The sequence below is a fragment of the Giraffa tippelskirchi genome, chromosome 8, assembly GCF_054371585.1.
Source record: "Giraffa tippelskirchi isolate mGirTip1 chromosome 8, T2T-mGirTip1v1.2.pri, whole genome shotgun sequence".
Taxonomy (NCBI): Eukaryota; Metazoa; Chordata; class Mammalia; order Artiodactyla; family Giraffidae; genus Giraffa; species Giraffa tippelskirchi.
In genome coordinates this window covers 82,470,453-82,495,475 of record NC_137282.1, presented here as the reverse complement: position 1 = coordinate 82,495,475, position 25,023 = coordinate 82,470,453, and the positions used below count along the sequence as shown (strand labels likewise).

The following is a 25,023-nucleotide window of genomic DNA, read 5'->3' as shown; positions in this document are numbered from 1 at the left end:
TTCAAACTAATAAGTACAATAAATGTGGCAAATGTTCCAAATTCTCATTAAAGCCCAAAGCAAAGTGTATATATATATATACATACATAGATACATACATATATAAACCCTGAAATTTCTGGTATGACATCCTCAGTTTCAAAAAGATCACCAATTAACTTATAAAAATTATAATTTCTTTCAGTTTGGCAAAGATTTTAAATGGGTTAATAATATGTCAATGCAGGGAATATAAGAAAGACACGGGTTTGATCCCTGGGTCGGGAAGATCCCCTGAAGGAGAGCATGGCAACCCACTCCAGTATTCTTACCTGAAGAATCCCATGGACAGAAGAGCCTGGAGGGCTACAGTCCATAGGGTCACAAAGAGTTGGATGTGACTGAAGCGACTTAACACAATACTATGTCTAGTATAGAACTTCTGGATATAATGCACTCAAATGCTTTTGATCAAACTAAAAAATACTTTTGCTGCTTTGGTAGAAGTTGTTAAAAAACAAAACAAAATCAAAACCCAAAAAAGAAGTATAGGGACAATCACATATACAAAGATTCACTAATGAACTCTAACTTTCAACAAAGTATTTACTAATTTAGAAAACCAAGCACATACCATTTGAAAATCAATTTAATTTGAAATAAATTTCCTATATACAATGTAATCTCTACAATGACATTAAATATCACAATTGCCAAATTGGTTGGATAAGATCAGATTTTATTAACTAATGCAGGACCTAGAAATAAAAATACCTAAATATGTCTTTTTCTTCAATTTATAGTCTATAATATTGATTTACTTGTATAGTTTTTATATATATGTAATTAACAAAACATATATATAAAGCAAACATTTAAATTACTTGGGCTTTCCTGGTGGTTCAGCGGTAAAGAATCTGCCTGCACTGCAGGAGACACAGGAGACTTGGATTCGATCCCCAGGTTGGGAAGATTCCCCCGGAGGAGGGCATGGCAACTCACTCCAGTATTCTTGCCTGGAGAATTCCATGGACTACAGAGGAGCCTGGTGGGCTACAGTCCATATGATTGCAAAGAGCTGGACACAACTGAAGTGACTGAGTATGCACACACATGTAAAACGTTAATGAAAAATGAATTTTTAAAGTAGCCAACGTTTTTATCTTACCTTAATGCCCTCTTCATCATTTACCCTGCGAATCATTTTTACACACATTTCTGTAATTTTTGGAAATGTTGGTTGTTCAATACAGATGTCTCTTAGAATCTTTATCACCCTTTTTCTGACACTGATACCAGTATCCTAAGAACAGAAAGATATTCTAAATGTCAGAAAAACTGAGATGCCAGGGTGTATGAAATTTGATAAAATAAAATTAGAAAATATCAACAAACAGTATACCTACATTTATTAACACGATAAACATGGTCCATTTATTTTCTTTTTAAACACATTTATATTAATCTTATTATAAATATGAGTTATTTTATTATGCTCTTTGCTTTTAAAATGTAATATCCAATATATGGAAAATATTAAATAGCACTGAACACAAGAGGAAAGTATAAGCTTGCCAAAATTAAATGGAGTAACAAACATGAAACTTTGAGGACAGTGTTTGGCACTTAAACAGCATATGAATTATATTTAACAAAAATGTTTAACAAATCTTTCAAACCAGTATCACTATTTTATAATTTACAGCAAATATAAGGAAAAAAGGAACAGGTTAAAGGAAACAAAACCATGAAGAAATAACAAGACTGGCTTGCCTTTTTAAATCTCTCGATGTCATGGTGGCTATGTGTAAAAAAGAGTCAGAGAATACTCTAAATAAAATAGAGATGAAATATTGTGGTGGATACATGGGTGTTAACTGTACTATTTTTCACTTAACAGATTTTCATAACTAAATCATCTTTAAATAAAAAGTACTGAACACCCATTGTGCAAAATTATCTCCATTATGTAGTTTAGCAATCATGAAAATATTTTAGGATATATTGGTAAGGTAGATGTTGTCAGAGTTCATTATACCTGAAAATCCTGTTGTTTGTCCTCGTGAAAAGAGTAAGACACTAAAAGTTAAAAGAGTCTTCTACTTTTTCCTTAAAATTCTTTGTTTCCATCATTCCAAGATTTTATGCTAGTTGGAGATGAAATTATCTGTAACTCTCAGTCCCACAGTATTTTAATACTGGGCTAAAGGTGATAAATTCTTGTCAGTTTAGGAATACCAAAATCCTGTACCTAATGAATCTCTGTTGAGTTATAGAAGAAGTCAATATCCCTGCAGTGGGTGGTATGGAATTTCAACAGATATTTTGTAATGCCAATGTTTCCTTTCATTTCCAAGGAAATACTTCAGGGCTACAGAGTTCAATGCCATAGAAGAAAAGAATATCTTAGAATAGCATTTATAATGTTTGCTCTTAAAACTCAAATGACTTTATTTAGCTTGCAGGTATCTGAGTCTGTCATAATTCAGCTTTAAGGAAACATGCAAATACACATAATAACCAAAAGTACTGTCAGACACCAAAGTTCTATATACAGCTCTCACTGAAATAATTCTTCCTGTTTATATACATATATATTTATAATTACTCTAGAATCCTGTCCAAAATAATTATGTCATGTAGCTCCTATTATTTACTTTTCGTATACCAGCATAATCAAAAGCTAATAGTAACTGGTAAAAGAAACCCAATTTTTACCAAAGATGTGCTTTACAATATTAAGCGGTCCTCCTCTTGAAATATGTTCTTCTTTAGAAAGTTGCTACAGTTTATATATTAGGTAAGATAAATACAGAATTGATATCTACTTTCCTACCTTAACATTTTAAAAAAGTGATATTAGGAAGGCAAAATTATATTCATAAATTATAATAAAAGTGACAAAAAAAGCATACCAATATTCTTTCGATCAGCATATCATAATACTGCTCAGCAAGCTGAGGTCGACAAAGGACAAATCGACCTAGTAATTCCACTGCTGCTTCTCTGACACTAGTGGAGTTATCCATTAATCGTCCATGAACTCCTCGCTGCATATCCAGCTAAAGAAAAATAAAGAAAATATAACTTATACTAAGTAGAGCTAATATTTTAATTTGACTATAAAAGTCACATAAAAAGAATAATTTGTGTTCCTCTTTACCCTTGCTAGAATACTGGGGTCTACAGCAACAACCTCAGATAAACACTTCATGGCTTTTGTTCGAACGGCAATTGCATTTTCACCAAGAACTCGAAGGATCTGCCAAGCAAATATTAACATTTTCATCAATTTTAGAACATATAACTTTTTAACAAAACACAGAAAGAAAACATGCAAAAAAAAAAGAAATATCGAATTTACTTTTCTTCAATTTTTATATATGTAAGTAAAAAGATCTCTTATCAGACTGATCCAAAGCTTTAACTTAAAACATTAAGGTATGGCATTCTATACTTTATGGCCTTTCCTTTCTTCTGTCATTCTCAATTAAACCTGTTTTTTATTGCTATGCTTCATTTGCAAGAAACTGTAGCCCCACTGAAAACTTTCTATGTGTAACTTCAATCAAGGATATTTAGTATCATTTAAATAATAATTTTGGTAACTGAATAATTTATTTTTATAACATCAATCACTCTAACTATACCATCACTCTACCTGTACCATACAGATACATATCCACTTATCTGTAAAACAAGAATCAACAGGTAAAAGGCATGCAGAACAAACATATTTTAACAAAGAAACAAATGTTATTTTCATGATTTTTTAAAAATATCTGTTCTCAACAATGAACAGACATTATACACAAGTTTTCAGAATTAGAAAATCAGTATCACTGTATAAGGAATTCTGGTCCAATTTACCTGTGTCAAATAAATATCAAAGCTCTGGGCAAACGGCCTCATAGAGGCCAAGTATCGAACAATCAAACAAGCATCATCATAGTCCACAGTATCCGAGTTCATTCTGCAACGAAAGGTCATTAAATTGTAATTAATTAAATTTTTTTGTAAAGTAAGTAAATAGATATCAAAGAGATAACTGAAAACATTGGATCTTTTCTTTTTGGATCTTACTTTAATGTGCTGAACTGAGAAGGTGTGGTTTTGATAATGCTTCTAAGAAACTTCTTCCGGTTTTCAGCTCGATGCATAATTTGACCAGTTGTCTCGACTTCCTTTGCATGATGTGATCCTTCAGATGATTCTTCATCTTTTTGTGATTTCATTGCTTTTTCTGTTTCCAGGGTTGTATCACGGAACCACTGGGCTATATAGAATTTACGAGAAAACTGGAAAGAAATTTTAAGACTTGAGTTTGATGAAATTAGTAACAAAATTTCCAACCTATTAACAAAGTGTTCACAATCAGAAACACACTTATCAAGGTTTACTTTAAAAAAAAAAGTTTAGAACACATGGATAAAATGCTGAAGGTAGAAGACTATAGTTACTTTCAAAATTTTACCTTACTTCTTCAAGAAATATACAGCCAATTATTACTGAACTATATTAACACTAAGGTACATGTATAATCTGTTCCTGGGTTTTTTTCCCTCCACTTTATTGAGAAATAATTGACATACATCATTGTAGAGTCTGTTCCTTTCCACAAAGACTGAAAATCTGTAGTAGTTGGCTGAATAGCTTTAGCTATCTCCAACCTCTTTATTTTTATTTTTTTTAATTCTCCAACTTCTGTAGATGCATATCCCATCAATTAAAAAAAAATTAAAAGTGCCCCAATATAGTGTATAAATTTTACATACAAGCTTATTTTACTAATATTTTGGATACATAATATATTAAAAAAACCAAATTAAGGATTATATTTAAAATATACATGTAAAATTCTAATCATTTTATAAAAATTCACTTTTTATATGCTAATAGATTATCTCATACACTACCTGGGTCAATGATCTTTGTCTCAAAGATAAAACATGGAAAGATTTCAGATTACCCAGTCACATAATATTAGGAAACAACAATATCTGTATCAGAATTCGACTACTGCATATTTCTATTTCAAAAATTAATATTCCAATACTACTCTCCTCTTCATGACATTTCTCAATTTTCTTTCAGACCAAATTTGAAATAAATATGTGAACATTACAAAATAAGTAATAGAATCCTACCACTAGTGAAGGATCAGTCTCTGTGTTTTCATCCAAGTAATCAAGCAATGCTTTTTGCAATTGCTGTATTTCATCTTCCCCTCCTGAAACCTACAAAACAAATCAGGTCATAACAAAAAGATATTACCAATATATTTTAATAAATCATCCACTCGCAAACAGAAATCTGAGGGAAAAATCTTATAAATGATAAAAAAATGTATAGGTATAGTTAACGAGAAGGAAGAAACAGAAGAATACTGTTTTTTGAAAGACATTATATACTGATAGCTCAGGTTAGACTTTTATGAATTACATGTTAACTTTTTATAAAGAAGCTCATAGGTAGCTGACATAATAATTATCAGAAAAATGTGTATGTATCTTCAGAGGTAGGAACCTCCTAACACTGGTTTTCTACTTGGTAAGAGACAACTCCAAACTTCTAATCTAGTAAATGGAAACTGTTATCTGTATTATTATATGTCATGGGTATCTTTGAGATATTATTTAAAAAGAACATTCTGAAAGGAAAATACTTTTATTTGTAATTAATACAAAATACTTTATGTCATGTAGATCAAATATACAGTAGGTATATTTGAGCTGTTCATTTTATCCGGAAGCAGAAAGAGACTGAGACTTTAGGTCCTGTCAAGAACAATGTTGTTGTTTAGTTGCTAAGTTGTGTCCAACTCTTTTGAGACCCCATGAACTGTATGTAGTCTGTCAGGTTCCTTTGTTCATGGGATTTTCCAGGCAAGAATACTGGAGTGAGTTGCCATTTCTTTCTCCACGGGATCTTCCAGACCTAGGGATGGAACCTTTGGCTCCTGCATTGGGTAGGCAGATTTTCTTACCACTGAGCTATCAGGGAAGCCCTTTCAAGAACAATACAGAGTAGGAAATTAACTCTGAGTTGACATTCATGTCTATAGCTTATACTCTGGTTTTACCTGTGTGAAATGCCAAATATATGGTTTAGACTATATCCAAGCAGAAAACAAAGATGAGAATAACCTATGTTCTGAGAGTATAGTGAAATGGATATATTCAGAATGGTTTTTATTTAGTTGCATCTGGGGTATCGATTTTTTTTTTGAATTTTCAATTTTATATTGGAGTATAGCTAATTAACAATGTTGTGAGAGGGTCAGGGAGACAGCAAAAGAACTCAGCCTACATGTAAATGTATCCATTTCTGCCCAAACTACCCTTCCATACAGGCTGCCACATAACACTGAGCAGAGGTTTCTGTAGTACACAGTGGGACTTTGTTGGTTATCCGTTTTAAATACAGTTGTGTATACCTGATTCAGTAGTTTTAGGGAGAGTCCTGAGAATCTGCATTTCTAACAAGTTCCTAGGTGATATAAAAGTTGGTGCTGCTTGTCCAGGGAATCATATTTTGAAATTCTAGGGTAATGGTGACATCGTGTCTGCTCAAAACGGTTCAAAAGAAAATAAAAACGAATATACAGACACATATGTATGTATATTCTAAAAGAGAATGATAAAGCAAATACTAACCACTAAAGTAATCTGGATGAAAGATTTCTGGGAGCTTTTTGTGGTATTCTTAAAACTCTTCTCTAAGTTACAGGCATTTGTCATGGCCAGCATGGATATGGTTATGGACATTAAAAAATTAAAAAAGAGTATAAAGAAAATGAAAAAAGCTTTACATGGTAGGATTACAGATCATTTGGGCTACTTGGTGGCTGAGACGGTGAAGAATCCGCCTGCAATGTGGGAGACCTGGGTCTGATCCCTGGCTTAGGAAGATCCCCTGGAGGGGGGCATGGCAACCCACTACAGTATTCGTGCCTGGAGAATCCCCTTGGACAGAGCAGCCTGGTGGGCTACAGTCCATGGGGTCACAAAGAGCTGGATACAACTGAGTGACTAAGCACACATAAATCATTTACCTATCAATTCTCTTAAGTTATCTTAGTATTACTATCATCTCCTCCACAGTTTAAAATAAAGGTATTGTTAAACCAAATAGAAATTAGTATCATACATTCATAACAGAAGTTCACACACTCAAAAAAAACTTAACTAAGGGTTATATAAATCATTTGAATTTCCTGTTATACAGAATTCACCCTAAGGTATATATATTTTTTTCTGTGGCGCTTTCAGATGATTTTATTCTGAATCTACAGAATCAAATGCAACACTAACATAAGAAAACCTTAAAAAGTTCTTAACTATTTATTACTTATCCCCATAATGTAAATTCTTTATCTTAATACCTGTTTTAAAATTCGTTCTATAGACCCTTGATCCATTTTGCTTGTAACAGCATCTTTCCTCAGTCGTGCAGCAACAGTTCCAAGGTAATCAAGAGATGCCACTCTTAAAGCCATCTCTGTTGACTTGTTACTGAACTGATGAACCTGCATATGAAAAATAATTTTAATTTAATCAACTTAAAATATTTTTAATAGCAGTTTATATAAAGTCCATATCTATGCTGTTTTACTTGAAATTTAAACATTTTTCCCCTGTCATATTATCCCACCAAGTAATTACACTTTAAAAATTTTTTGTTTTATTTTTTTGGCCACACCCTGCAGCTTGCAGGATCTCAGTTCCCTGACCATTGACTAAACCTGGGCCATGGCAGTGAAAACCCAGAATACTAACCACTAGGCCACCACGGAACTCCCATTAATTGCCTTTTGAGTTTCCAGAATTTTAACATTTTCATTAAAAAGGAAAAAAAAAAATTATAACTAAGTCTTCCTAAGAACACAGTCACTTTCTTTAAATGTAGGCTCAACTGTATAAAATGGGATTATAACTAAGAATTTCTTAGGCTGGTATTTCAAAGTCTATAAAAAATATCTTGGTTTCAGAATAGTATTAATATATTTTCCAGCTGACAGAAAGTAAGGTCCCTAAAGCTCTGTAACAACTACACAAGTCCAAATGTAGTTTAAAAAGAAAAAAGAAAAATCACAATAGCATTTCCTTGTATTTATTTCCCTAATATGATATTACATGAGGACTAAAATGTGTCATGTTTTTAGAAGTACTCTTAAAGATGACAGAGTTCATATTAATCAGTTTCATGCTTTGAAATGAATTAACTACAATAACTTATGACTCTGTGTTGAGATGCTTTTAACTAATAATACTTTCAAACAAACAAAAAAAAATTTTTAAAGCACTGTTATCTTATGTAATGAAACGAAAGCACCAAAAGTCACAACATTTCAAAATTTTATACAAGGTACCGACAGTATTAGGTACAGTAATGCACATGCAAAAATAGAGATGCAATGGTTGTATTTCCTTACACATTTTTAAAGAATTCATCATCTGTGAATCAGAGTACATCCTCATTATGTTGTCTTCTAGTAATCTAATAATCTTTAAATGCTTATACTCTTACCAACAGTCTCCCTAACAAACTAAGGAGTAGTTCAGCAGCTGGCCATTCAGGCTTATTGACTGTTGAAAGAAGGTCTTGAACAAAATTTTCAAATAGGGGTCTGTAATCTTCTTCACCTTGTTTACTACCACATCTGTTCAAAGATAAATAATGAAAAAGCTGTGAGTTTAGGTGACATGTTCACCAATACGACTGAAATTTTGTTAACTAAGTTTCTCTGACTGAAATTTTGTTAACTAAGTTTCTCAACTTGTATATCTAAACAAGGTGTAACAGAGCACATTAAATAAAATATGGTTTAAAATGAATCTATTTCTCAAACTTCATTTTCCCTCCTACTACAGGAAATTCATTTACTGACTAATATTAACATTACTTTCTGGCAAGCACAATACATTTTAAATAATGACCACTGTTTTTCTATGAGGTTACTATAAATTCTTATGAAAACTATGTAAACCTCTATCCCTCAACTTTCCTATTCAATCAAAATGTGTGAAAATTCAATGAAAAATTAAAGAATTTCAATCTTGTACTTTAGCTTCTAGAGTTCAACATACAAGACAATTCATGAAACTTTAAATTTATAATATTCCAACTGCCTCATTTTAAAGATAAGGATATCAGGAGTCAGGGAGATATAGTCAGGGTCTAGATTATGGAAGGACGTTTGATTAATCTTTTACATAAAAGAAATGAACTATTCTCTCCATGGGGAAAATAAAAATCAGATTATGTTAATTTTACTCACTTTTTAAGGAAGATAGAAAGGAAGTTTTGGGCTGTTCGCATGGCTGTTTCATAAGAATTAGTAATGACAACATCTTGGTCAACCTAGATTGAGAAAAATGAATGAATATAGATGTAAGAAATAACCAACAAACAAATTATTTCAGTTGCTACTACCATGTTATTACTGACTATAAGGGCAATACGATTAAATACTAAAACTTTATGAACTTCCCTGGTGGTACAGTGGATAAGAATCTGCCTGTCAATGTAGGGGACACAGGTTCAATCCCTGATCCAGGAAGATCCCACATGCCACAGAGCCTGTGCACCACAAGTACTGAGCCAGCACCATAGAGGCTGGGAGTCAATGACTGAGCCCATGAATCTCAACTACTGAAGCCGGCACACCCTTGAGCTTGTGCTCTGCAATAAGAGAAGACACCGCAACGAGAAACCTATGCACCGTGACTAGAGAGTAGCACGCACTCTCACAACTAGAGAGAACCTGCTCACAGCAATGAAGACCTAGCACAACCAAAAATAAAATAAATAAATAAATTTTAAAAATACTAAAACTTTAACTATACTCTTATATGTAAGAGAAGATACAATTAGCGTTGTTGTTGTTCAGTCCCTCAGTCATGACTGACTCTGTGATCCCATGTAAGGCAGCACACCAGTGTTCCATTTCCTTAACTATCTCCCGGAGTTTGTTCAAACTTATGTCCACTGAGTTGGTGATGCCATCCAACCATCTCATCCTCTGTTGCCCTTCTCCTCCTGCCTTCAATCATTCCCAGCATTGGGGTCTTTTCCAATCAGTCGGCTCTTTGCATCATGTGGCCAAAGTACTGGAGCTTCAGCTTCAGCACCTGTTCTTCCAATGAATATGCAGGGTTGATTTCCTTTAGGATTAACTGGTTTGATCTCCCTGGAGTCCAAGGGACTCTCAAGAGTCTTCTCCAGCATCACAGTTTGAAAGTATCAATTCTTTGCAATTCAGACTTCTTTGTGATCCAACTCTCATATCCATACACGGCTACTTGAAAAACCGTAGCTTTGACTAGACGGACCTTTGTCAGCAAAGTAATGTCTCTGCTTTTGAATATGCTGTCTAGGTTTGTCATAGCTTTTCTTCCAAGGATCAAGTGTCTTTTAATTTCATGGCTGCAGTCACCATCCACAATGATTCTGGAGCTCAAGAAAATAAATTCTGTCATTGTTTCCATTGCTTCCCTACCTATTTGCCATGAAATGACAGGACCGGATGCCATGATCTTCATTTTTTGAATGGTGAATTTTAAGCCAGCTTTTTCACTCTCCTCTTTCACCTTCATCAAGAGACTCTTTAGTTCCTCTTTGCTTTCTGCCATTACGGTGGTGTCATCTGCATATCTGAGGTTACTGATATTTCTCCCAGTAATCTTGATTCCAGCTTGTGCTTCATCCAATATGCTTCATTCTTAACATATGTTAAGAATGACAAACGTGTGTTAACAAATGAAATACGAATAGCTGTTTATCATGATCTAGGTCAGAACAATTTTGATCGAAAATACAAATTTCAAAAAAATTTGCAGGTTCAAAGTTTATGAAATGCTGGAATATAATACTAAATAAAATTCAACTCCATCATTAGAAATGTAAAGATCAGTATATAGGTAATTCAAAGTTGTAGAAACCTGATACATGAATAAACATTAAAAAATATTCACTAGTAACCAGAAAAATGCAAAATAAAATATGGTATTATTTTACACTAACCAGACTAGGCAAAAATCAAAGAGTATGAATGTAAACTAGCATATCACTTTAGAGAGCAAAGTGACCAGTTTCATTAAGTTAAAAGTGCATGTAAATTATGATTTAATATTCTACTTCGAAGTATATCTGAGAAACTTATGCTTCAAGCTTTATGTCACAGATGATGTATTTAACCCAAGTCAAAAAGAATCTAGCATTAGCTACATGTATTAAAAACAATGGCGAGTGGAAGAATTTGCTGTAAATGTCATTATATCATTTATGTAAATTAAAACATTCTGTATCAAATTTATGCAGATAAATAAATAAATGAAAGAAGATAAACATTCACAATGGTAAGGAAAGACTGTGAAAAGAGAACGAGATTAGGAGAAGCAGAGAACAGGGACCTCAACTTTTTTGATATTTGTTTTATACTTTGCACCTTTCTGATTATAATGAAGAAAATTAAATCTCTTTCGAATTTTTTGGAGGTAAAACTATAGAACCTGGAAAAATGTTAAGTGTTGATGGGTAAAAGCTACAAAACCAAAAGCAAATCATAGCTATAAGTTACTGAAATTGTTGTTGTTTAGTATCTAAGTTGTATCTGACCCTTTTACAACACCATGGACTGTAGCCTGCCAGGCTTCTCTGTCCATCGGATTTCCCAAGCAAGAATACTGAGTGGGTTGCCATTTCCTTCTCTAGGGGATCTTCTGAACTCAAGAATTGGCAGGTGAGTTCTCTACTGCTGAGCCACCAGGGAAGCACCCAAGTTACTCAATAGAGAAGGTATAAATTCATTTTCAGCATGAATTAAACATTAATTACATTATAATTATTTGTTACATGTGACTATAGATACTGCATACTATAATATTCATTTTCAAATTCACTATATCTCACTTGAACCTTACAACTTGTAATAGTAGGCTTGTTAGGTATTATCATTCCCATTTTATAAAGAAACAAGATTAAAACAATTTGTACATTTCATGAATGGTGGATACTAGAACCCAAGTCTCCTAAAATTTAGTCTAATGCTCAACAAGGATCTGAAAGTCATGAGACCCTAATTAACACCTTCAGTTTTATAAGAATGGCAGAGAATACAGGTACTTCTTCCTACAAAAGCAAACAGTTCTAAAACTTCCAAATGATTCCTTACTTTTTTATTTGCGTCCTCTTCTGAATTAGAGTCCTTCTCTGATGATGGTAAGTGTACTACACACTGAATTAGTTGTAAAACCAGTGCTGTAACCATCTGAATATACATAGGCTCTCCATCCATATCACTACTATTTAACCTTTAATGGAGAAGAAAATATTTTAATCATACAGCATATGAAGAGAAGTTCATTTTACATGTTATTTATGATCTGAAAGTTTCAGGATGCTTTCTTTACCAAACTTTCTAGGCATTATCCTTAGTGCTTATAACAGTGACCTTAAGTTAATTATTTCGGGGAAGTTAGAAAAAATACCAACTAAATGTCTGTGTATAGATCATTAAAATAGTCACAGGAAAAATGCAGTATATAAAATTCTATACTTTATATGTACTGCAGATTGAAAACTGTAATGTAAAACATCAAATTTTTTTCAAAGTGATTTTTAAAATGAAAAAAAGTGAATCAAATAAAGTGAATCTTCAAGATTTCACAATGCCCAGGCATTCTGATGTTTCTTTTATTAAAATCTGCTCCATAGTCAGTTCTTGATCATACGTTAGAGTATGAGGTCAGTGACACAGAATATAAAAAATCAGATTTTAAATCTTTTTGTTTAAAAGAGTTAAAAATACAAGTATTCCTTTATATGTTGATAGCTTTTCTTCAGGTTTTAGTAGATAACAGATGTTTATCAATAAACAAGTGGTCCAAGAAAAGTAAGATAAAAACAATTATTTTATAGAAGACAGCCTTCAAAGCAGTCTAAATATAACCCTATATGCTAGGTCAACACATTTAATCACCCAGGAATATTATGATAGTCATGGAAATTATGATGATGATCTATGCCAACAAAGGCAATACTGCTAACAACAGTAGTGGATAACACTTCTTAGTTACTCTGTACTTAATGATTTCAAGTCATGTCTGTTGTCTATATTGCCATTAGAGCCAATTATTCAGCTCTCTTAAAAAAATATTAAATAATGACTTACTACTGTATAAAGGATTAAGTTCAAGTTCCTTAATAAGGCTTGTAAAATCCCTGAACTGCCTCTGATGCTTTGGAGCCATATTTCCTACTGCTCTTCTTAAACAGACAAATGATTCTTAAACAGGGATGACTCTGCCCTTCACAGGACCTTTGCCCATGTCTAGTGAAAATTTTGGTGATCATAAATGGAAAGGGTACATTTCTTTTGGTTATCTAGTAGGTAGGGGTCAAGGATGCTGCTAAGCATCTTATAATGTACAGGACAGCACTGCAAACAAAGTATTATCAGGCTCAAAATGTCAATTATGCCAAGACTGAAATTCCCTGCCAAAGATCTTTACTGAGACAATCACTGAGCCTTTAAGTCTCTCCAGAGTGTATTGTGATTTCACACATTTAAGCTATTCTTCATGCTGTTCTGACACCAAACTGCCTTTCTTTTATTTGATGATTAAAACAAAAATCAGAAATGATAAAGAATAAATATATGATGGCTATAGTATAATAGGGTTCTTCATCATAAACTTGGTGTTTGCTATAGTTAGTTACCTGAAGTTCCTTAAGCTCCTCTTGCTGGTAGGTAATCTTGCAAGTGAAGTAAAAATTTCTTCCAAAATTAACTGCCTATGTTTTTCATATCTTGAGAATACCTATTTAGCAATTATAAGATTTCAACTTAAGTTATAATTATTTGAAAATAAACAAAAATGATACTATACTATGTGATAAAAATCTAATCTTCCATTTAGAATGAAAATGTTTTCAACATCTTCAACAGTAATGACTTAATTTGCTCAACTTTTCTATCATTAATTGTAACATTCTTATAGAAGTCATAGTATATACTAGTTTCATTTAGAGGAATATGGTATCTAGGGTATGGAAAGTAAGACAAGATTTAAATGATTTTAAGTAATTGATTTTATTAAGAAATTATTAAATATTTTTAAATATTTAGAAGTGTTTAATATCCAAGGCATACTAAAATAGCCCTCACGGAAAACTCAAATCTGCATTAGTTTTTGCAAATTTGTACTGAATGATATCAATATTATTTTTCTGGGGGATAACTAAAAACATCTACTGATTATACTTACTGCAGTGACTAATTTAATGGCACACAATTGTAGTTCACTGACATTTTCCACAAAAAATGGTGTTATACCCATTGAAGATACCTGCACAGACACAGAGAGTAGCTATAGCACACATCTGTAATAGACTTCAGTAACATTCAACCTTACTAAATCCCAAAACACTAAAAAACTTACTGAAAAACAATGAGAGAGCCTTTTCTTGCCCCTCATCAATTGGCACCTAGTTTTTCCTCTGTTCCCTTTCATCCTCAAGAAAATTAGTACATACCTTCCTTCACAGATGCCATTTCTCTGACAACTTTTAGACTGATAAATGTCACAAGAATGCAAAAAACAAAACATAATTCACTATTCTGGAAGAAATATCCTAACATATTTTAAAGGAAATGATCACTAACCTTTCAAATTATTTAGAGTTTAGAATTTGCACTACATTCACCTTTCTTCTGCCCCAAGTGCTTCTTTTTAAAACTTCCCTAGACTTTTACTTCTTCCATTTAGATATAATATACTTAGAATGGAAAAAACTAATGTAGTGCTGGTATTATTGAGTGATCAAGGTTAAACCGAACCCAATTAGGTCCTTTATCCTTAAATTATTTGGTCTATAAATATGGAAAATGCTTGAAAAAAACTTACCTGAAGGATTGTTGTGTCTGTTAGAAGTTGTATTTCTAGTAGTTCTGATAAGCTGCTAACAATGTCACAAACTTTATTATAAAGCATTACTATTACTCTCTGCTTATGGGTAGAACATTTAGCCCGTTTTGCCTTTGAACTTAATAAGCCTCCTAAAACAAAAAAAAAATCAAAACAAGGCTTATATCAACTTTTAATAATGTTTAATAGCAATAAAACTGCTTCCTGAATTAAAAGAACACATCTTTTTTTTTTCCCTATATAAAAATATAACTTGGCAAACAAAGCTATTTATTTATTGAAGAGAAAATTATTCTCTAGGGAATACTCAGAAAGTCAACATTGTTAGAACAGACTTTCAATGGCTATTAAATTCTTGTATCTTAAGTATAAATTTATTTTTTTCCCCATTGATTGGAGCAGGATAGTAAGATTATATTCCCCTTAAATCAACTTGCAATAATTAAACAACAGATAATTAACTTTGGATATTCATGATTCAAGTTTGCCCTCCTCTCTTCAAATGTAAACATGTTAATATACTTGACTCACTTATAAAGATTATCAGTAAGAAAAGAATATAATTTTTTAATTAACTCATTTTTTATTGAAGGATAACTGCAAAGAATATACATTTTTAATCAACCCATTCTGTAGATAATATTTTAGGCAAAATTAGGGGGAAGTGATAAATGGAACCAGAAGCGAACATTAACATTATCTGCGATTGCCAGACCAGTAAAATTACTTGTTATTATATGTAAACAGTTGCTGAAGAAACTATAACTGAACAAGTACCAGACTAGAAAAGTTATATATTTCAGTCAAATGAAGGGCAGTGTTTATTACAATTTTATAATCTAGTAATTTTTGTGTCATCTGAAGTCACTGCATTCTGACCCATCCAACATGGCAAAATTATATTACAGGTAATTTTGATATTAAACTAAAAAATTATCAGTATAAAAGGGCAAACCAACCTCCATGAGGATCTAATCTGTAAACAGGATCATACTGAGGATAAAGTGTATTCTGCAAATGAAATTTAGTGTACTGTATAACTCTTTCGATTACATCCTCAATATATACAGCTTTTGGCATGTTAGGGGATGTCATGATGTTTATAGTTGTAAGACAGGCATCTGCTGATTTTGTCACCCTCTCCATAATAAGGTCTCTCCATAACCTTTCTTCTTCTTCAGTATCATTATTCTGTAAAACAGCACATTGTCAATGAAATGGAAATAACACATTTATAGGTTAAAATATTTTTTAAAGATTATAATATATTTGACCTTCACTGTAAAACTCTGTGTCGGGAACATTCCCTAGAGTAGGAAATGGCAACCCACTTCAGTATTCTTGCCTGGAAAATGCCATGGGGTTGCAGAGTAGGACATGACTGAGTGACTGAGCACGCACGGTAGAAAACTTGGTAAGAGTTTTGATGTGTGTCTATTTAAAGAATATCAGGAATTAAGTACAAATACTTATATTATGTTAGGTATGATTTTTGTGTTAATATTTTGAAACATAATGTACTCTTACTTTCCAACTTCACCATTAAGTGACATCCTAATAACAAAGTTGTAGTTATGTTTATCTTCTGGGATAGACTTATTTTAAAAGCAAGTAAAATGTTACCGACTCAATCATTTCTAATACCTATTTTTCAACAACACTGTATTTTTGAAACTGAGATTAAAAAGTGGTGATTATGCAGACTACTGAAAACACAGTTTATTTTCTAAAATAGATAATTCAACAACTGATAGACTACATTTTAATTTATACATCAGCAATATGCATTACGATTGGGAAAAAGTGACTTTAATCTTACTTTTAAAGTGAAAATACTTCTATCACATTCTTAGTTATAAGATATTAACTTTATATTCTAGGAATGTTTTCATATGCATGCTATTGAAAGCTTATAACAGTGAGAAGAGGAATTAATAAAAGCATAATATATGTAAAGCAGAGAAGGGCTTTATACTAAGGCCAAAAAACTCCATCTCTAGTTTTCTTTCACTTTACTACTTACATATCCACTAAAAAAATAAGATAAAATAACTTTTCTTTGATATTGAAACTGTTATTTGGAATAGTCAGCTAGGGAAGTTCATCACTCATGTCAAACATTATGGCTTAAAAGCAACACACTAAATAGTGCTAAGGTTTTCAGGAATAAAAACAATTTCATTAAAAGCGAGTCAGCGAGTTCTCCAGAACTTTGAACTCTAGATTCTTGCTATTTACCACAGTTTCTTGCCAATTAAAAAAAAAAAAAAAAAAACCTTGTAAAACTAAAGATGTAGTATCGGGTTGGCCCAAGAGTTTGGGTTTTTGTAATATTGTATGGGAAAACCTGAACAAACTTTGTGGCCAACCAATATACTGTCACTATAGTTTCTCTAATCCCTTAGGTTTATATGATTCAAAAATTACTTTAAAAGGGCATTGGAAAAATATGGATATATTTAATAAACCACAGAAATACCACCTGAGATTACTTTTCTAAATTTCATGTAAATCACTTAGCATTCCTGTGCCTTCTGAAAACATCAAGAACAGTTCCTTTCTGAGATATAATCCAGTTCATGTGCTAAATATATACACTATGTATGTATATATGAGAATGGAAGTATTATCTATCAATAATACTTGCTACCAGTGCTTATCGCTAGATGAAAATTGGACCTTTTTCCATTTCGAAAATTTTCTATACTATTTTTATCACCAGTCATTTAAAAAAAAATTTCATTCACTCAAAATATTCCCAAATTCTTATCTCTTACATTAAATTCCTATAAGCATTAGTGTTTGAATTTATTAATTGTTAAAGAGACATGAGGAGCAATTCAAATGCACATATGGTTTTGAAAGTCTGCTATAAGGTTAGGAAGGCAGACCCTGGTTTATATAAACCATTATTATACCATGTTGCTACCACTATTGATAAAGCACACTAAAAGGTAATGACATCTTCAGTTAACATTCATTGAGAACTTACAATGTACCAGACACTGTTAAGCAGGTTACATGAATTAATTGATGAAACACCCTTTCAACAACCATTTGAGCTAGATATAAAAATAATATATAAGGATCAACATTTTAGGATACATTAAGAAATCACCATATGGTTTCCAACTATTTAGTTCTCCAGGGAAGGTCAAGAAGAAGAATTACTTCCTACCAACATTTTATAAATGAAAAGACATTTTAAAGACTCATTCACTTACAAAAGGAAGAACATAATGTAAGATTAAAGAATGATCCTTTGAACTGAATGAATTTACATCTGTCACCATACTTATTTATATCAAAGCTGTCAATTGGTAGTGTGTAACATTAATTTTAAACTACTAAGAATCAAATTCTAACTGTGAGGCTAAATGTGAACAGGTAAATAGTGGCAACAAGTTCAAATTAATAAAATTTGGAATTTTCCCTATAAATCAAAGTTGCTTATGAAAAACTGTATAATTTAATAGAGTAAAATTAACAATACAGATCTTAAACTTACATGATTTAACAAAGTGGAGAGCTTTGACCCATCTTGAATATTCTTTTCCAAGATATTTAGGACTTTCACAGTTTTGTCAGTGGAAAGCTACACAGAAGCAAAAATTCTTTTATTAATCACTGGTAAACATAGTAAATTATTCAAGAAATATTCTGTAAAATTATTCCCTTTAGCTTATGGATTATATAGCATTAACATTTACTCAAAGAGTGGAAAAATAAAACTTTCTTACTTAGCTCCTCCACTCAAATCTGAATTATTACTTATTTTTGAAAGAACAGCAAATGGAATGGGCACATATTTATGTTTCTAACTCAAACCTTACCATATAGCTAGTTAAGACTGAATTTGTTCTGGCCCTCTGCTCTATGCAAGTGGCACTGAACATGCATATGATCAAAGAGGCACCCACACACACTCTCTCTAAATATTTCATCTATTGATTTTTTATTTTTAAAAACACCTATTTAATTTCTTACAAATAATGTTTTCTGTATTTAAAAAATTAGTAGTCATTGTAGGGAGAAGGCAATGGCACCCCACTCCAGTACTCTTGCCTGGAAAATCCCATGAACGGAGGAGCCTGGTAGGCTACAGTCCATGGGGTCGCTAAGAGTCAGACACGACTGATCGACTTCACTTTCACTTTTCCCTTTCCTGCACTGGAGGAGGAAATGGCAACCCACTCCAGTATTCTTGCCTGGAGAATCCCAGGGACGGCAGAGCCTGGTTGGCTGCCGTCTATGGGGTCGCACAGAGTCGGACACGACTGAAGCGACTTAGCAGCAGCAGCAGTCATTGTAGAGGTTCTACCAGGAAGCAACTATTACCCATTCCTTTGACTAAGTCTCCTTTTAGATTCCTATCATGTAGCTAGGCCTCTCAATGGAATCAGTCAGAAAAGTAATATGGGAGGATCAACAGAGTAAGAGACATCAGGTATATTTTCATTATTTATATACTGGTGTATAAAAAAATTTCGCCCAAATATATTGCTTTAGATAATTTCACAATAGATTAAACTAACAAAACTTTTGGTAAATTATCCATGCTTTGAAAATACTCAGTAAATGGACTTTTTTGAAATAGCAACACTAGCTAAAAGAAACACTCTATTTATTTTGAAATAGAAACACTATAGAACTTATGACATAAAACCTAAAGGGGGCGCTGGCACTTCGGAAAACTGATGCCATATTTGTATATACAAAGGAAATCAATATATTCCTCACTGCACACAGTAAAATCAATGTGAACCAATAGTACATTAATTCCTGGGTAATTATGTGAAATGTCTGTATAGCTTTAAAATTCTAACTCACGAAACTTTTGGCACTGTCAGTGGGAATGTGAATTGGTGCTGCCTTTATGGAAAACCAATATAGAGGGTCCTTAAAAAAGTAAAAACCAATCTGTCATAATCAAGTGATTCCACCTCTCGGTATGTATCTGAAGAAAACAAAAGCACTAACTTCATAAGATATATGCATCCCCATTTTTAGTGTAGCATTATTTATAATAGCCAAGACATGGAAGCAAACAAAGTGTTCACTGATAGATGAATGGATAAAGAAAATGTGGTGTGTGTGTGTGTGTATATATATATTTAGCCATGAAAAGAAGGAAATCCTGTCATCTGCAACAATATGCATGGACCTTGATGGCATGATTCTAACAGAAATAAGTCAGACAGAGAAAAACAAATGCCCTATGATCTCACCTGTATGTGGAATCTTAAGAAAAAAAGAATTTATAGATACAAAACACAGATTGGTGGTTGTTAAAGGTGCGAAGTGGGGGTGGGTGAAGTAGATGAAGGTGGTCAAAAGGTACAAATTTCCAGTTATAAGTCAGTCCTGGGAATGTAATGCAAGGCATGATGAAAATAGGTAACAATACTATAGTTTATATCTGCAAGTTGTCAAGAGAATAGAACTTCAAGTTCTCATAATAAAAAAAAAAACTAATGCAACTGTAACCGTGTGTGGCCATGATGTTAACTAGATTTACTTTGTAACCTTTTCCAATACACACAAATATTGAATTGTTACACTGAACTCCTGAAACTAATATAAATGAATACAAAATGAATAACTGATTATATTTTAACTTTGGAAAGAATATTAAAATATTTCCCAGTCTACTTTAAAACTAAATAAATAAGTTTAATTTTTGAGAAAACAAATTCTTCACATAAATATAATCTTTCATTAAATCTTTTCCTATTCGTGGAGAACAAATCATTATCTTTACATTACAGACTAAGAGTAGACAATTTTGTAAAAGAGGAGCCTGATTAGGAGGAAAGAGGATTTTTTTTTGAAACTGTATTTGCATAGTAATCATGCAGTAGTTTAGGGGGTGACTGCTGGCTCATAAAGATATGGGAAGCCAATCCTTGATGCTGTCACTATTGTTTGAAGTATTATTAAGGAAAAAAATTTCTGTTATTCCATTAGTGCAATGAGACTACTTGGCAACAGACAGCTCAAAGGAAAGACAACCCACAGAATTTATTATTAAGCCTACAACAATAAGATTCTGTACTTATTAACAATTAATGTGTTAACAGACACAGAGAATAGACTTGTGGTTGCCAGGGGGGAGAGGGGGTAGGGGAGGGAAGGACTGGAAGTTTGGGATTGTCAGATGCACACTATTAATATAGGACGTATAAAGAACAAGGTACAGCACCAGGAACCACATTCAATATCCTGTGATAAACTATAATGGAAAAGAATGTTTACAGATGTATAACTGAATCACTCTGTTGTACAGCAGAAAGTAACACAACATTGTAAATCAACTGTACTTTAATAAAATAAACCAAAAAACACCCCAACAATTACTGTGTTAAAACCATGGCTTAACTCTTTCAATCAATGTAAATGACTAAAGGAAATGTCAAAGAAAAATTTAGTGTATTTCTGCATTTAAATACTTTAAATATTTGAGACAATGAAAAAATAAACAGTGACAAAAAATCCAGGACTGTGTCACTTTGAATGCAAAAATATGATTTTTCTTTAGAATAATTTGTAGAATATGCCTTTGATTCAGCCTTGTCGTTTTTTAAAGAAATAATTCTGTCAGATTCTCAGAAAGAAACAATGAATTGGCTTTTCATCATTACTCACTTTATATAAACTTTGCAATTTACCTTTAAAACTTTAATTTCAACATGAGATAGTAAGTAAATTTATAAATTTTACTTTAGTGAGATACCTTATCCATTATACCCATTGCTTTAATTTTAGCAGATTCACTGCCAAGTTCATTAAGCTGGTGCTTTCCTAAGAGCAGTTCCTGAGGAATTTCATCATCATCACCTGAAAAACCAATTCAAACATACATAGTTTAGGTAAAATATATAGCTCAAAATAGTTAGCTTTAGTTAATAAAATTTCTGCATATATACAAACAGATGTAAACAAACAAAAATAATATCCTAGGAGGCCTCTGTAAACCTCAAGCAAACCCTGAATAAAAGAGGACAAAGATTATAATTAGACTTCTGACTAAGATGGGAAGAGGAGATAGATATCTTATCCTTACTAGTTTATGACCCTTCTCAAGCAAACTTTCTGCCCCAGCAGGCTGACCTGTATGGACTACATCAACAGTCTCCCATGCCCTCTGGCTTCTGTTTGGGTTCAGCCAGTGGGATGCCCTGTCAGAAGATCAAAGAGAAGGAGAGTGAGGTCAGGGTATTTACATTCCTGACTCCTTCCTTGCAAGGTCTCCTCAAGCTGCTCATGTCCTCTGACCAAAAGAACACTTGTTTTTACAAGGCAACCTATTCTAAAACTTATTCTTTTCCTATTGACTGAGTTCTGTTGACTTCTCTTTATCCTTGCTCCTTTGGGTACAGGGGTGGTAACAGTTCCAAGTCTGTTAACTTTGGGTTTCCGCTCTATTCTGCCCCTATCTTTGTAATCTTGGTCTCTTTGTAAGTAACTACTCAAATTATCTTAATTTGAGAATGCCATATGACTCCCTGTTGGGATCTTAAACAACATGAAAGACAGTTTTCCAGCACACAATTCTAAAGTTTTAGTAATGATGAAATGGATGTTCTAAGTAATCGGGGAAAGCATTGATGATACTTACACAAGTAACTGTCACAAAAACAAATACCTTTAAAATAAAGGCAGTGTACCTTTTAATACATTTGTAAACAGACGTACTCATACTAGAATTATTGTACTCCATCTAGTTTTGTATAAATTAGGCACTAGTGTTTGTATCTATTGACAGTGGCGTAAAATTGTTGAGAGCAGCTCTAAACAATGTAAGCAGCTTTTTAAAAAAATAAACCTAACATTTTTTAGATCTGTAGGTATGACTCATATATATTATATAAGTGTAACACAACATTACATTAACCCTATTGTATTCTAATTGCTTTACAATTTTGTTTCCCACATTAGATACGGAATATGTACTAATACATACATAAAGCCTGGGGCTGGGGTATTTATGTTTGCATCTCCAGCACTTACCATACTACTGACAAACAGTAATTATTCAATAAATATTGTCTTTTAGAATAAATTAATTAGGTTCTCATTTCTGCATCTTTGCTCATATTAGTACCCTTCTTCTCTAGGGCCTACTCAAGTTTCATCTGCACAAAGGCTTCCCTAATTATTCTAATCTACTATGGTAGCTGTACTCTCAGGACTCTTAAAACACTATCAGTACTAAACTAATTCAACACTTGAATTTTATACCAATGTTTTCAGTTACTTGATAACACAGACTAGATTTGATGCTACACTATGTTTCAAGTTCTTAAGAGGAAAGATTATCCCTCTGAATCTACTAGAATAACTGGCAGAAAGCTTAGCACACAGGTAAATAAATATATTTTAAATGATTTTACCAAATGCAGTAAAATCCATATCTTCTAAGTTATCCAAAATATTCTCTATTGAGGCTGTGAATCTCTTAAAAGTTGAAGAATCCATCATTTCTGCAAAGGAAGAAAAAAATCCAAAACTTAATCATCCACATTCCAAGTAGAAAACTGAAGTTGATGACTATGAATAAAGACAAACTAAAATGTTACCTTCAGGTGTTAGTTTTGGTTCATAAGCTTTCCGCTTCTTCTGTTTTTCTTTTTTCTTCATTTTTCTAGCGACTAAATGAACAAAAAGAAATACTGAAATGCAGTAATAACAACCTAAAATACTTTGATGTCTACTTTCTTCCTGAACATTAATTAAAAAATCGAACAATAATCACTGCTAATACAAATTTTTGTCTTGATTAAAAATTAGGAGTTGTTAATTAGCTCATAAAAAGGTATAAAAATTCTTTAAAGTTAAAACCTTAAATTTAACATCAGCTTATGTAAGAAATCCATTGACACTGATGAATTACCCTCACTAAGGCTGGGAGGAGGAGAATAATCTTCCATGTCAGAATCTGACGGGCTTCGGTTTCGATAACGACCACCACCTGAACTCCTTCTTCCTTCATGAGAGTGGCCACTTCTCCTATGATCCCCAGAGCTTCTTCTGTCACGCTCTTCATATTCCCAAGCTTTATCATCATCTTTTTTATGTCGTTTCCTAGAGGCTAGAAGCAAATCCCCATGACAAATAATTTACCTCACTTAAAAGACTATTAAAACTTGTACTTTAAAAATGAACCACATGGGTGGGAAAAATCTTCATTTGTGTGAGTCTAGGAAGTTCTGAGTCATTCTGATTAATCAGAAATATAAATTATGGTACAGAAATGGTATCACTTATTTTAGCATTTATCTAGATTTAGAAAATTTTACATGAACTTGGTTTGCTAATGAATATAGATAGGAATATTCTGGGAATTAAATCACACTGCTCATTTTAAAGAGATATTTGGTGAGTCAATAATTTCTAAAATTCAGGATTAATTAAGGCATGTAAAACAAACTTTATCTAGAATTTGATAAAAACCAGAAACACTTAAAAACATTTGTATTGCTGGTGGGAAGTGGGGTTTGGAGGAAAAGTAAACTTTTGAGAAATTGTTACAGAATGTGGGTAACCATGTATACTATCAATTAACAGCCAAGTTAAGCCCACAACATAGCTATAAATTCAACAGACTCTCATAACCTAACATCACGAGCTACCAATACAAAGACAGAATAAACCTGTATAGTTGTAAACACCCACACACTGAATTCAGTTCTCCAACAATATACTTGCTTAAACCCCAAAAGACAGCTTTTAAGTTTATGCATGCTAGATAAGCATATTTTTGTATGTTACCTTCAATCCCTTCCCCATCCTTCCAGAGGTATAAGCATTCTGCTAAAATCACCAGTACTGACAGGAGCCTCTAGGCAGAACTGGCAAACAGATTTCATCTGACACATCAACTCTGATCAACCGGTAGTAGCTGCCCAGAGCATAATGTTGACAATAATTCTGAGCCCTGAGACAAAGCACCATATTTCAGCAAGAAAGACTGATTAAAAATGTCTGTCCAGTGAGACTTGGAAGGAATACAAGTGAAAAATATTTAGCACATCTGTTCTATGACACAACAATACCAAGTTAAAACCAGGATAGAGAACTGATGTGTTCTATATCCTGTGATCATACACTGGTT

At 32.7% G+C, this 25,023-nt stretch overlaps 1 protein-coding gene across 3 annotated transcripts in view; it reads right to left on the bottom strand.

Annotated features, from left to right (window-relative positions):
- The window catches only part of NIPBL (NIPBL cohesin loading factor), a 198,452-nt gene that overhangs the window by 41,286 nt on the left and 132,143 nt on the right, over positions 1–25,023 (bottom strand). For all 3 annotated transcript variants that reach the window (XM_081522004.1, XM_081522003.1, XM_081522005.1), the window contains 19 exons: positions 23,803–24,000; positions 23,489–23,560; positions 23,303–23,392; positions 21,643–21,746; positions 18,418–18,504; positions 15,869–16,100; positions 14,889–15,040; positions 14,250–14,330; positions 13,702–13,802; positions 12,155–12,293; positions 9,260–9,342; positions 8,509–8,641; positions 7,364–7,507; positions 5,127–5,216; positions 4,063–4,277; positions 3,850–3,952; positions 3,143–3,241; positions 2,895–3,041; positions 1,148–1,282 (listed from right to left, as the gene is read on the bottom strand). In XM_081522004.1, the coding sequence (XP_081378130.1) occupies positions 1,148–1,282; positions 2,895–3,041; positions 3,143–3,241; positions 3,850–3,952; positions 4,063–4,277; positions 5,127–5,216; positions 7,364–7,507; positions 8,509–8,641; positions 9,260–9,342; positions 12,155–12,293; positions 13,702–13,802; positions 14,250–14,330; positions 14,889–15,040; positions 15,869–16,100; positions 18,418–18,504; positions 21,643–21,746; positions 23,303–23,392; positions 23,489–23,560; positions 23,803–24,000 (2,405 nt within the window). The remainder of the gene's footprint in view (positions 1–1,147; positions 1,283–2,894; positions 3,042–3,142; positions 3,242–3,849; positions 3,953–4,062; positions 4,278–5,126; positions 5,217–7,363; positions 7,508–8,508; positions 8,642–9,259; positions 9,343–12,154; positions 12,294–13,701; positions 13,803–14,249; positions 14,331–14,888; positions 15,041–15,868; positions 16,101–18,417; positions 18,505–21,642; positions 21,747–23,302; positions 23,393–23,488; positions 23,561–23,802; positions 24,001–25,023) is intronic.